Source organism: Macrotis lagotis, chromosome 1 (genome assembly GCF_037893015.1).
Source record: "Macrotis lagotis isolate mMagLag1 chromosome 1, bilby.v1.9.chrom.fasta, whole genome shotgun sequence".
NCBI lineage: Eukaryota > Metazoa > Chordata > Mammalia > Peramelemorphia > Peramelidae > Macrotis > Macrotis lagotis.
In genome coordinates, this window is record NC_133658.1 from 589,872,428 (window position 1) to 589,885,414 (window position 12,987).

Below are 12,987 nucleotides of genomic sequence, written 5' to 3' on the forward strand. Positions count from 1 at the left end.
AGAAAAAAAGAAAAGTTGCATTGCTACTTGGGTTAGATCAGATGTTACAGATCGATCTATGTAGTGGGACAGATAGAACAAAAAATAGTAAGTAAGGACTTTAAATTGAAGATAAATGAAGAGATGTTAAAATAATATCTGGCTGTCATCATTCAAGTGAACAACATCCTAGACTTTCGAAAAGAATTGGCAAGGTTTATTACTGAGCTACTATTAATGATTTTGAAAGACCATTTAGAGGGAAGAGGGCTGCAAAATTACAGAAGTACAAGTGACCCATTTTTTTTAGGAAAAGGAGGATTAAGGTTGCAAACTATGACAAAATTTGGTTGCTTTCCTGTAAAATGCTAGCATACCTTAATAAAAGATTATGAACCTTTAGAAAAGAAAGACCTGATGCCTTCACAAAATGTGACATCATCTAACCAAACTAATCCTTTTTTCATTTTTTTTTCCTGAAAGGTTAATACAATGATAGATCAGAGTGAGGAATAATAGCAGTCTTAAATATGTGTGGCAAAATCTCTCATGCTATCTTTGTGGAAATAATGGGTAGATATGGGTAGTACAGTTAGGTGAACTGGTTTTGAAAGAATACTAATTTATTTGTCTTTTGATTTAGATCTCTAGTGTAGAACCTGAGAGTACCTGTCAACTGGGGTGTGTGAAGTGTGCAGGGAAGACTAGAACCTCTTGTGGAGGGTTTGTTGAGGTCTTTTCAGAGATCATCTACCTTTGTTGTCCACTTACCACCCAACATATACCTATGACACCAAGAAGCTGTACATGTGCAGTGGCCACACCCTGGTAAAACTCAGCAGACAGGCTAAACCAGGCTGAGGATAACTTGATAAGACTTAAATCTGTTAGAGTTAGGGACATCTACCCCAAGTATTTTAAGAGAACAGTTTCCAGTGGTCATAACTGTTTGAAGGAGGTGCTGTGAAGCATATCCAGCTTGATCAGACATTAAAGACACCAGGGTCATCCATTACATTCCAGGTCATCACCAGTCCTCTTTTGACTTTTGTCTTGCCACTGGACTCTGATATCTTTGGATGAGAGAATGAGGGTGACATCATTGTTCATCTCTGCCCCACTTAAATCCTATTCATGAGCAACTGAAGACATCTCATAAAGTCACTAGTACTCTTCAATTATAATGTCAGCTGTGGCAGAGCATTAAGGTTTTTTTTTTTAAGCAGGTTTAGGCATTGAATTTGGTTATTAAGACATTATTATCTGAGTAGTTTCAGAGGAGACAAACACTAAATTGTAGGGCTTAAAAGGAAAGTAGTGATAAGCAAATTGTGAAAGTATTTTATATATATAAACAACTTTCTCAAGAAATTTGTGCCTTTCTATGTCTTTGAGTTCATCATATTAACATGCTTATTTTGTTGCATTAATTGAAAATAAATTTGTTGTACAAAAAAAGTTTATGAAGAGAGAGAATGTTATTTTTCGCTAATGAAGTCCTTCATTAATTTTTGTTCACCTACTAGGTCAGTAGCCTGAGTAGCCCTTGATCAAAAAGTTTTCTCATTCTTCTGTTAAACTGAACCTGATTTGTTTATATATTTGTGAGTCTTTTGTCAAAGGAGTTTTCTTGGCATAATAGGTATAGACTCTTCAGCCAGTAAAAAAGGGGATCAGAAAGCTCTTTGGATCAGTAAAGATCTTAATGTTACAAAGAAGTAGAACAGCTATCAAATATTATAATGTGTTAGAAATAATCTAATAATATTTGATAATAAAGAGAAAGTAGTTGATTTTATACTTCAACTTATTTCTCTTTTATCTATCTTCCTATGGTTAATTCACATTCCAACAAGCTGAGGCAGGTAGAATCCAAACACTGGAATTTTGTAACCTCTGCTACTTTTGTAACCTTCCCTGTCAGTATTTACTGTATAATCACAGAAAATAAGGATTGCAGGTAAATGTTTTATTTTTATATTATGATTTCTTTGAATCTGATATGGTATAACAAGTCTTTGTTACATTAAGATATTCCCATATTTTCATAGTGGGTTCTTGCCAGTAATTTTATTTTTTATTTTGGGTTTTTTTTTGCAAGGCAATGGGGTAAAGTGACTTGCCCAAGGTCACACAGCTAGGTAACTATAAGTGTCTGAGGCTGGATTTGAACTCAGGTCCTCCTGACTCCAGGGTTGGTGCACTATCTACTGTGCCATTTAGCTGCCCCTTGTAATTCTTTTAAAATCATTCTGTTTATTTATCAAACCTGAGAAGTTTACAAGAGATAAACTGAGCTTCTTTTTAATTATCATTTCTAAGGATAGACACTGAAGGCTCTATTCTTGCTTTTTTGCCCTGAGTGTTTCAGTGCTAGCAAACATACATCAGGCACCTACTATGTGTCAGGGACTTTGTGAGGCACCAGGATTGAAAAAAAAAGACAAAAGAAAGCCCCTTTCCTCCAAGAGCTGACTAGTGAGACAGCACCAAGACAGCACGTAAACAATTTATATATAGGGATGAATAGGAACTAATGAAAATAAGGAAGGGACAAGAATTAAGAGGGATTGGGAGAAGTTTCCTAAAGATTAAGATTGAATTTTAGTTGGAATAAAGGAAGTCAGGAAGGTTAGTAAGTATAACTGAGGAGGGAGAGCATTCCAGGCTTGGGAACAATAAAGAAAAAAGCCAAAAGATGAGTATCTTGTTCATGGAACAACAAGGAGGCCAGTGTCACCGGATCAAAGAATATATGTCAGGGAGTAAGTAAAAAAGACTTAAAAGGTAGGAGGGGGATAGGCTAGGAAGGGCTTTTAATTTCAAATAGAAGATTTTATATTTGGTCTGGAAGTGTTAGGGAACCACTGGAGTTTATTTTCCCATTTTACTTTTTAATTTTTTGGCTTATTTCCTGGAGGTCAACTTCATCACTTTAGAAAATGAAATGTTGAATCTTAAATAGTTTATAATAATATAATTTAAAGGATATTTTCACAGATTAATAGAGCTTAAACTTTCTGTTGTTAATATTTTCCTTTTCAACTTATTTCCAGGATGCTACAGTTATTCCTCACCTCATGGCACTGCTTGGTAGATCTCGTTATACACAAGAATACATTTGTCAGATCTTCTCTCATTGCTGCAAAGTAAGGATGTAGAATGAATGTTTTCTCTAATATAAAATTTTGTATTCCTAAAAGAAATCATTTTTCTTCATTATTTTTGAGATTTGTAAATAGAGCTAATAGATATGGAAAGTTTGAGTATTTATTTTCAGTTTAACATGAAATAAAAATTTTTGGACCATAACTGTGATTTTTATAGTTATAGAGAGTTCTTTAAAACAGATCTGTACCTTATCTGAATCTTAGAGCAGCTCTGAGAGATGAAGTGACCTGATCAGGGTCCACAGCTACATGGATATCAGAGCTTGGGACCTCACTCAGATTTTCTAGATTTCCAAGCCATCTTTCTATTCAATATGTGATTAGTGATTCTGTGAGAGAAATCATTGATTTCATTGGTAAAGATAATCTCTGGAGAGGCAACTTCTGCTAATGCTAAGCAGCAGCATCTCATCTGATGAGAGTTCTTTCAAGAGATTTTTTTCAGAGGTGGTTCTGGAAGTCAGGTCTTGTTGGTATTGGGACCAGATATCTCTCAGCTATACTGTACTGCCTCTCAATTTCATGTATCATGGAGAAAGTTGAAAGTTATACCTCATAGTTATTATGGGAAGAAGTTTCTCTACTAATGGACATTATTCTTTTAAAAGCAGTAAGACTTCATAGTTTCTTTTTTGCTAGCATAAAGTTCAAGAATGTAGTTTTTTTTTTCTTTCTGTCGAAGCAGTTGGGGTTAAACTATTAGTAGGTGTCAAGTATCTGAGGCCAGATTGGGTCAGATCCTTTTGATTCCAGGGCCAGTATTCTATCTACTATACTACAAAATTGCCCCTGGTTGTAGATATAAACTATCAGATTTATACTTGGGGACTCCCTCTTCCTTATTAAAATAAGGGACAAAACTAGTGTAAGAAAATAGTCAAGTTACCTGAATGTTATAATGTGAAGATAATTATGGTAGGAATTTAAGGAAATTGTTCAAATATATAGTTCACTTTTTGTCAAAGGGAAGATGAGTGATTTGGAATTTGGAAATATAATATATTAAATTGGTACTAGGTGACCTTTTAATCTAAATTTGAATTTAGTAAGCCACATTTTAAATAGCCCCTTCCAAAATTCCTTTATGTTAATTAAAACAGGCATTTATTAAATAGGCATTATGTTAAATGCTGGTGATATAAGAAAAAAGCAAAGATAATCTTTACTGTCTTATACACACAAACACACAGTCTCTCAGCCTCAAATATATATTATATATTATGTATTATATATTATATTGTATTATATTGTATTATATTATATTATATACACACATAAATATATATGTATATAAATTTTTACATACCTATATTTATTATATCAAACTATCACTTCCTTTGAATACTTAACGTTCTAATTCATTGAATATTCAATGACTCTTCCAAACCTTTTCAACTCCCCTCAAACTTCCCCTGACTCTTCTTTCTCTCATTCTTTCAACTGGGATCCTTTTCTTATATATTACTGAAAAATTGAGACCATTTTCCAAGTGCTCCCTCTTCTCTCCTGTTCTTTATCTAATCAGTCATATGTCTTCTCCACTATCTCCTCCTTAACTCCTATTTCACTTGATGAAGTGATCATCTCCTTGCCAAGGCCAAACTCCGTACACCAAAAAGTATCCCATTTCATCCTTTCTTCTCCAGCAAAATGCAAATAGACTCAAACCCAGGTCTTTGTGTTCACTCTTTCCTCTTTAATACCAAGTCTCTCATACCAAGTTTAATTTAATTTTACCCCGCTCTCATTTAAAAGTGTATAAATCAATCCCATAGAGATTATGCCATGAAGGTCTTCTCTAGGTTCTCACTCTTTTTCTGTACCCCCCCACCTTGAAAATCCTTTCCTTCCTGCCTTCCTACTGTTACATTTTCCTGATCAGAAACCATTCAGTCAACTCTACTGTTCTTCCTGAAATGGAGTGTGCCAATATACTTCCCAGTGGCCCTTACAACTTCCCCAGCAAAGTGTCCCAAATTGGCCACCATTCCTATATGTTGTTTCCCCCCTTTAGAATGTTAAGCTCTTAATTATACTCTTTCCATTGTTTAGTCAAGTCAACCAACAGTCATTAAATTCTCATCTGTGTGCACCTGGGTGAAGTGCTGGGCATACAAAGACAAAAAAAAAACCTCTTCTCATGGAGCTTACATTCAGTTGATGAGAAATAAATTATATACAAAGAAGCTTATAAAACATTTAAAGTAAATTTCCACATTGAGGCATTATGGGAGAAGGAAGTAGGAGGCCTCATGTCAGAGGTGGCAACTTGAGCTGAATTTTAATGAGCACTAAGATTCTAAGAGAGAGAAATGAGGAAGGAGAGCCTTCCAGGCATGGGATCCAACCTATCCTAAGACATAGAGAATAGGAAATGAAATTTTGAGTGTGAGAAGCAGCTAAAGATCCATGTAAATGCACTGAAGAATGCAAGAAATGAGGAATGGATAATAACACTGGAAAAACAATCTGGAACCAAGTTGTAAAGGATTTTAAAAATGACAAACAGAATTTTGTATTTGATTCTAAAGATAATCAAGGGCCACTCTAGTTTACTGAGCATGGGAGTGACAAAGTCAAGCCTGTGCTTTGTGGAAGATGGAACATCCTTGAAGCAGGGAAAGCAATTAGGCATCTCTCTCAAAGGAAATGAGGGCCTAAACTACAGTGATGACTTCTCAAAAAGAGAGAAGGGGATTGAATTCCTGAAGAATATGTTGGACAGAATGTATATCATTCTGCTTAGCTTAGGAAAAGATCTTACTTTATTTTGCCTAGAGTTTAAAATGAACTTTAGGGCAGCTAGGTGGCATAGTGGATAAAGCACCGGCCTTGGAGTCAGGAGTACCTGGGTTCAAATCCGATCTCAGACACTTGATAATTACCTAGTTGTGTGGCCTTGGGCAAGCCACTTAACCCCATTTGCCTTGCAAAAACCTAAAAAAAAATGAACTCTACTGGAATGATGCTTAGCTGACTTTTAACAATTAACTGGATAGAGCTGTAGAGTAAGGAGAACCTGAGTTCAAATTTGACCTCAGACATTTGATACTTACTAGCCATGTGACCTTGGGCAAGTCACTTAACCCAGTTGCCCCAGAAAAACAAAAAAACCCAGAACTAAGAATTAACTATTGGGGCAGTATGAGAGCTTATTATTATTGTCAACATTTGCAAAGATACCATTTGTAAGAATTAATATTATGATTTTATCTAAAATTATGTTGCCAATTATATTACTGTAGGAATAATTTTTTCTGGAACATTGCTTTAAACAAATATAATTGATATAATTATAGCTAATTATAATGATGAAGAACTAATTTTCAGTTGAAACAATGCCAAAATAAACCAACATGATTTTGCTTTTATTATGTTTTTATAATAAAACTTTAAATATGTGTTTTCCAGCCTTGTCACTGACAAAAGCTATGTCTTTAAATCAATGTCTTAGTAACTTATACATGCCAATAGCATTAAGTTGTTCCTTTCCTGCAAAAAAGATTTGCTGTTTTATTTGTATTCCTTTATTAGAAAATATGTGTTTGATAGCAACCGGTTCAGTTTAGAGGATTTAGATGATAATCCTAAATCCTTTTTGGGTGATTTTGCCAAAATGGAAATATTTTTTAAGGGATTTAAATTTTCCACAATTTACAAATTGACTTAATTATCTAATTATATTTAAGCTTGGGGGTGATGTTCAACCTTGATGGACTTGTTTGTTCCATCAGTGCAACAACCAGGGACAATTTTGGGCTGTCTGCAATGGAGAATACCATCTGTATCTAGATAAAGAGCCATGGAGTTTGAACAAAGTTCAAGGACTATTCCCTTTAATTTAGAAAAAAAAAATCCAGATATCTTATTGTCTGATCTTGTTATCTCTTATACTTTTTGTTTCTTCCTTAAGGATGTGATTTCTCTCTCGTCACACTCAATTTGGATCAATGTACAACATGGAAACAAAAATAAAGACTGACAGATTGCTTTCGGTGAGGGGGGGAGTAAGATTGGGAGAAAAATTATAAAGCTCAAATAAAATCTTTAAAAATAAAAAATAAATATTTAAGCTAATAATATAAGATGGTATAAGGTGTTTACCAATTTTCAGTGCGCCTTTGGAAGATCTGACCTCCTAATCTTTGTCATGCAGACTTTGAATGTCAAAGTGGTAGCCACAGAAATTGAATTAGGTGGAAATCTAGTTCTCTTAAAATCTCTGGAGTATATCCTGAGTAATAGGAGTATAGGAGTCTCTCAATGTATCTTATGATGTTAGTTTACAACATAGTTCTGGTATTGTTCATTTGATTGTACTTTTATAAATTGTCATAATACTTCTCAGAACTTTTCTTCACCCATAAAACATCTAGCCGAAACATGTCCTTAGGACAGGAAACTTCCTGACCAAACTTCCTGATTGCCATTTCTGTCTTTAAGATGTAAAAGGAAATTAGACTTGATGATACACATGTACTGAAATCCCTGCTGTCAGAGGAGAATGAAGCTGAGTTCAAAAGTTTTGACCTCAATAGAGCTAAAGACTGCATTATCTGGAACAAATAGGGCAAGGCCCTGAGGATGAGGGACCTCCAGACTTTGAGAGAAAAGGTGACTCAGACCAGGTTAGAAATGAAAGGAGTCATAACTTCCATGTGGATCAGCTAAAGCACCAGGCCCATGAATGGTTGTTCTTCCAGCCTAGGGGAGATAGAGAAATCTAGTCTCTGCCCCCAAATACTACCCTCCCCAAAAAAGAAAGGAAGGGGAAAAAAAAGGTGGTGGTGAGGTAAGTAATGCTGTTGTCAAATATCGTGTAGGCTTATTATTTCTTTTCTTTGAAACTAAAGAAATATGATGTAAAAGAACAGAGGTTGAATTTTAGAGAAGTGATTTAGAAGTATATGAAATTTTTTGCCAATAGTAAAAATAAAATTTGGTTGTTACAGTTGTCACCTTCAAAAAAACATCATCCTAATGTTACAGATTATCATGTTAAGACTAGAAGGGAGAGAGAGATCTTATTAATAATCTAATCATTTTATTTTATTAACGAGAAAGGTGAGTCTCAAAGATATCTTATAGATATCAATAGAGCCAGGATTTGAATCTAAGTCCCCTAACTTCAAGAATGTTTTTGCTATTCCTGTTCATAAAACACACATAAATGCTAGCTCTTTATTATTATTGATACTAAAGCACATATCATTCTTTCAGAATATCTAATATATGGTAGGAGGAAATTTGAATTCCAAGTGAAGCAATCATTTAAGCACCAGATTGGAAAATCAGACTTGAGACCCTTTATTAGGCTTTTATCTATGATTTGTTCAGGGATTCCAGAAAATGGCTTAACCTTGTATGTTTTATTCCATTCATATGAAAAGTGGGACACTCTTACCATGTCTTGGCTATGATGGAGTTTCATTAAATAAATGGAGTCATGCCATATTTTTTTTAATTAAAAAGATTTTATTTATTTTGAGTTTTACAATTTTTTCCCTAATCTTACTTCCCACCCCCACACAGAAGGCAATTCGCCAGTCTTTACATTGTTTCCATGGTATACATTGATCCAAATTGAATGTGATGAGAGAGAAATCATATCCTTAAGGAAGAAACAAAGTATAAGAGATAGCAAGATCAGACAATAAGATTTTAGGTTTTTTCCCTAAATTAAAGGTAATAGTCCTTGGTCTTTGTTCCAACTCCACATCTCCTTATATGGATACAGATGGTATTCTCCTTTGCAGACAGCCCAAAATTGTTCCTGATTGTTTCACTGATGGAATGAGCGAGTCCTTCTAGGTTGAACATCACTCCCATGTTGCTGTTAGGGTGTACAGTGTTTTTCTGGTTCTGCTCATCTCCCTCAGCATCAGTTCATGCAAATCCCTCCAGGCTTCCCTGAAATCCCATCCCTCCTGGTTTCTAATAGAACAGTAGTGTTCCATGACATACATATACCACACTTTGCTAAGCCATTCCCCAATTGAAGGACATTTACTTGATTTCCAATTCTTTGCCACCACAGATAGGGCTGCTATGAATATTTTTTTGTACAAGTGATGTTTTTACCCTTTTTCATCATTTCTTCAGGGTATAGACCCAGTAGTGGTATTGCTGGATCAAGGGGTATGCACACATGCCATATTTTTAAAGTTTATTTAGTTGCTATCTTCTCTCTCCTTAGCCAGATCTTTGATGAATCTCTTAAAAATAAACAGAATTAAATGATTTAAAAGAAAATAATTTCATTCTTGTACTCCTTCCTCATTCATGTTTCTCCTCTGTGAGTAGTAATAAGGGGAAAAAAAAAACCATGAACCTGAAAATCAGAGAGAAGCTCATATGTAACTTAGACATTAATTTTTATCTCTGAATAATTAAAAATGAACAGTATGGTTACAATTTATAGTAATATGTCCCATCAGATAACATTAATGAGTCAAAACAAACTGGGAACTGGGTGTCTTTTAGAACTCCCAGAATCTATTTTTTTCCTCATTTTGAGATGGATGATACTTAACTCTCAAATGCATTAAGGGGAAGGGAAGGGAATAAACATTTCATAGATCACCAACTATATTCCTATCACTCTAAGTGTTTTTCAAATATTGTCCCATTTGAGACCCACAACAACCCTGTGAGGTCCCATTTTGTGGTTGAGGAAACTGAGACAGACTGTGGCTAAGTGACTTGCCCAGGGCTAAAACAGCCAACCAGTGTCCAAGTTCAAGATCTGAACTTAGGTCTTTCTGACTCAAGACCTCACATTCTCTACACTGTGCCATATGTTTAGTTGAGTATCATTTACATTTAAAGAAGCAAAGCTGCTACTTTTCCTGCGCCTACCCTTTATAGGCCCATATTGAAGGACAGGCACAAGAAAAACAGCAGTGCCTATTCATTTAGCTATTAGAAGTTAGTAGAAGAAATAAACTAGCTCTGACAAAGCAGGTTTCATGCTTCCTTGTGTTTTCCCCAGGGGGCCCACTACTTTGTAAGTCCTCTAACCTGTCCAGAGTTGAACAGAGTAGGCTAAGAACAAGAAGGACAGGAATCAAACAGAAGTTTAATTTCAAAGTGAGGAAAATGACTTGCAAGCAAAAAGGTAAATTAAATACATATGCCAGCTCTATACCTAGTGGGGGGACCTGCTTCAGAGAAAGGCAGATCAGATACTTATTCAGTGAACTGTAGCCCTGATAATGAGGGTAACAGCAACAATATAACAAGTTTGATTTATATCAGGACTTCATAACCAGAATTTGACTAAGCTTGTCTGGTGCTTGTCTGAGTTCAGACACAACATCTGATACTAGTCTAAGCAATACAAAAAATTAAGTGATTTTGTCAGATGGCCAGATCATCCAGAGGGTGAGAGCAGTGGATTGTGGTTATGCTAAGTTCAGTGCTTAGTAGACTTTGGCTCTGGAAAACATGGTGTCTCACAATATTTTGACAACTGTAAAAGTTAGGTTTAACTTGCAAGGTATTAAGGTTTTCATGCAGGTTACCTGCTCATAGTAATGAAAATATCAGTATGGTAAAAAATGTTATGGGACGGCTAGGTGGCGCAGTGGGTAAAGCACTGGCCCTGGAGTCAGGAGTACCTGGATTCAAATCCGGTCTCAGACACTTAATAATTACCTAGCTGTGTGGCCTTGGGCAAGCCACTTAACCCCATTGCCTTGAAAAAATCTAAAAAAAAATTATGTTATAAGAAGGCTTATTGAACAAAGTTTCATTTTATCAGATTTATTCATCAGCTCTGCATAAATATATTTTCTTTTCTTACAGGCACCAGATCATCAAACTATTTTATTTAACCATGGAGCAGTACAGAATATTGCTCATCTGCTAACTTCAGTATCATACAAAGTAAGATGTTAAAAATTATAGATGTAATTGTTGTATTTTTGTGTGTTTTTTTATTTAAGACATTTTTGAGAAAGAACCATACTTTATTTATTGCCTTTGTAATATTGCAGTCAGGAAAATGTGACCCTGTAAAGAAAACATTCATGGTTATTATCTATAAAGAGCTTTCCTTCTGACATTTTTTGACAGGTACAAAGTGCTTTCACTTTTTGGTAGGCAGGAAGTTGGTTTTGATTTTTTTCTGTTTTCATTAATAGTATTTCATATCTTTCTTGGCCTGATGCCAGTGAACAATACTTAACTCCTTTGGAGAAATGTCTTGAGGTATATGCTGCTTTTGAAAAACTGTTGTGTCATTTCTAGAAGTACTTTGGATTGGAAATTTCTAAAAACTGTTTTCATTTATCCACATAACTCTACAATCTAATATTAGGCATTTTCATATGAACATTTAAGATTTGTTATACTATTTCATAGAAATTGTACTATAGGTCAAACAGTCATTAGCATTTAGACTATTTAGTCAGTCTTTTCAAAAATATAAGTAGGTAAGCAATAAATTAACCCTTTGAAATACATTTTAAAAATCAAATCTTGAAAATATTGGCTTGTTTCTGAACCAACATGTTATACTAGAAAGCCAAAAATATGTGCTTATGTCTTGGTAGGTCCTGATTTTTAAAGGGATACTTCAGAGGAGGTTGTGAGGTACCCTTATAGGCCACCTTTATCACTCCTCACCAGAATCTGCTCGTTCCCATGTTTCTTACCATCTACTCTCAAGTGTCTGCAGTTTTTGTTCTGACAAGTGTTAGGAACAGCAAAGCCAGGGTAATTGTGTCACTTTGTTATTAGACTGGGACTGCTAAATGGGAAGGCTGTCTCTTTGTTCCCTGTCCTTCACTTGTGGATTGGGGAGGCAGGTCTTTCCATAGCTTCCAGCAGGTTTACTGATCTGGACTTTGTTTCTCTTTTGGAAATGGGTTCATGAATTATAGGAGGAAGACAGGATTCTGACTCAAGGACAAATAATCACAAGTACTGCAACCAAGAACAGTTGTATGATTATAGATTAGATAATTAAGACCTTAAACCTAATCCAAATACCTCAGGTCTTTCATTTTACAGATAAGGAAACTAAAACTGAAGAGAAAGGTTAAGTGCTTTGCCCAAAAATCATACAAATGGCAAGGCCCTAGATTATTAATTATGATGCTTCCATTTTCGTACCTAGTATTTTCCTCTTCTATTTATACATTCAAACTTTAAATTCCCCTCCCCTAATTAAAACAAACAGTAAAGTTTTTCTGTTTTACTGGCTTTTAACTGTAATTCCTTTGTACTACCAGTCATTTAGTCATTTGTTTCTGAATATAGAACAAAAAAGCTTTTTCCTCATTCAAGAAATTTCAGGCGTTATTTTTTGTTTTGTTTGTTTTTCTCCATCAAGTGACCCCTTAAAATAAAAATAGGTTATATTTGAAAGTAAAATCATAGTGCTTTGGAGATGACTTCAGGAAATGAAGGACTGGAAAGAATTCATGATCCTTCTTCTTAAACTTTCCTAGGAGGACTAACTAAAGTTGCCAGAGGCTCAGTGCAAGTTATTGCTAGACTAAAGGGTTCTTTGTATCATCAGTATCTTTGAGGATCCCACAAAAGGTGTCATGTATATGTATATTCATATATGAAACAAAATGTAAATTTTATAAAGTGAGAAAATTTGGTTTAAAAAAGTGGATGATAAACCCCACCCATCTCTATTGGGTACAATTTGCCTTTTAAAATATAATATATTCCACAAGTTAATTTCAAAGTCTGTCTTGTCTGTGTCTCCTAAACTTCCTTTTATTCTTTTTTTATGCATTAAAAAATGCTTCAGTAATCCCCTTTTCCTTATTCTTTTTTTTGGGAGGGGGAATAGCTTTCTAGTCTCATTGTCTTCTCTTAA

At 34.8% G+C, this 12,987-nt stretch overlaps 1 protein-coding gene across 7 annotated transcripts in view; it reads left to right on the forward strand.

Moving 5' to 3' along the window:
• The window catches only part of ARMC8 (armadillo repeat containing 8), a 133,504-nt gene that overhangs the window by 56,513 nt on the left and 64,004 nt on the right, over window positions 1–12,987 (forward strand). For 6 of the 7 annotated variants that reach the window (XM_074214853.1, XM_074214858.1, XM_074214859.1 and 3 more), the window contains 2 exons: window positions 3,036–3,128; window positions 10,956–11,036. In XM_074214853.1, coding sequence (XP_074070954.1) covers window positions 3,036–3,128; window positions 10,956–11,036 — 174 coding nt within the window. The remainder of the gene's footprint in view (window positions 1–3,035; window positions 3,129–10,955; window positions 11,037–12,987) is intronic. The other variant, XM_074214856.1, reaches the window with a different exon arrangement.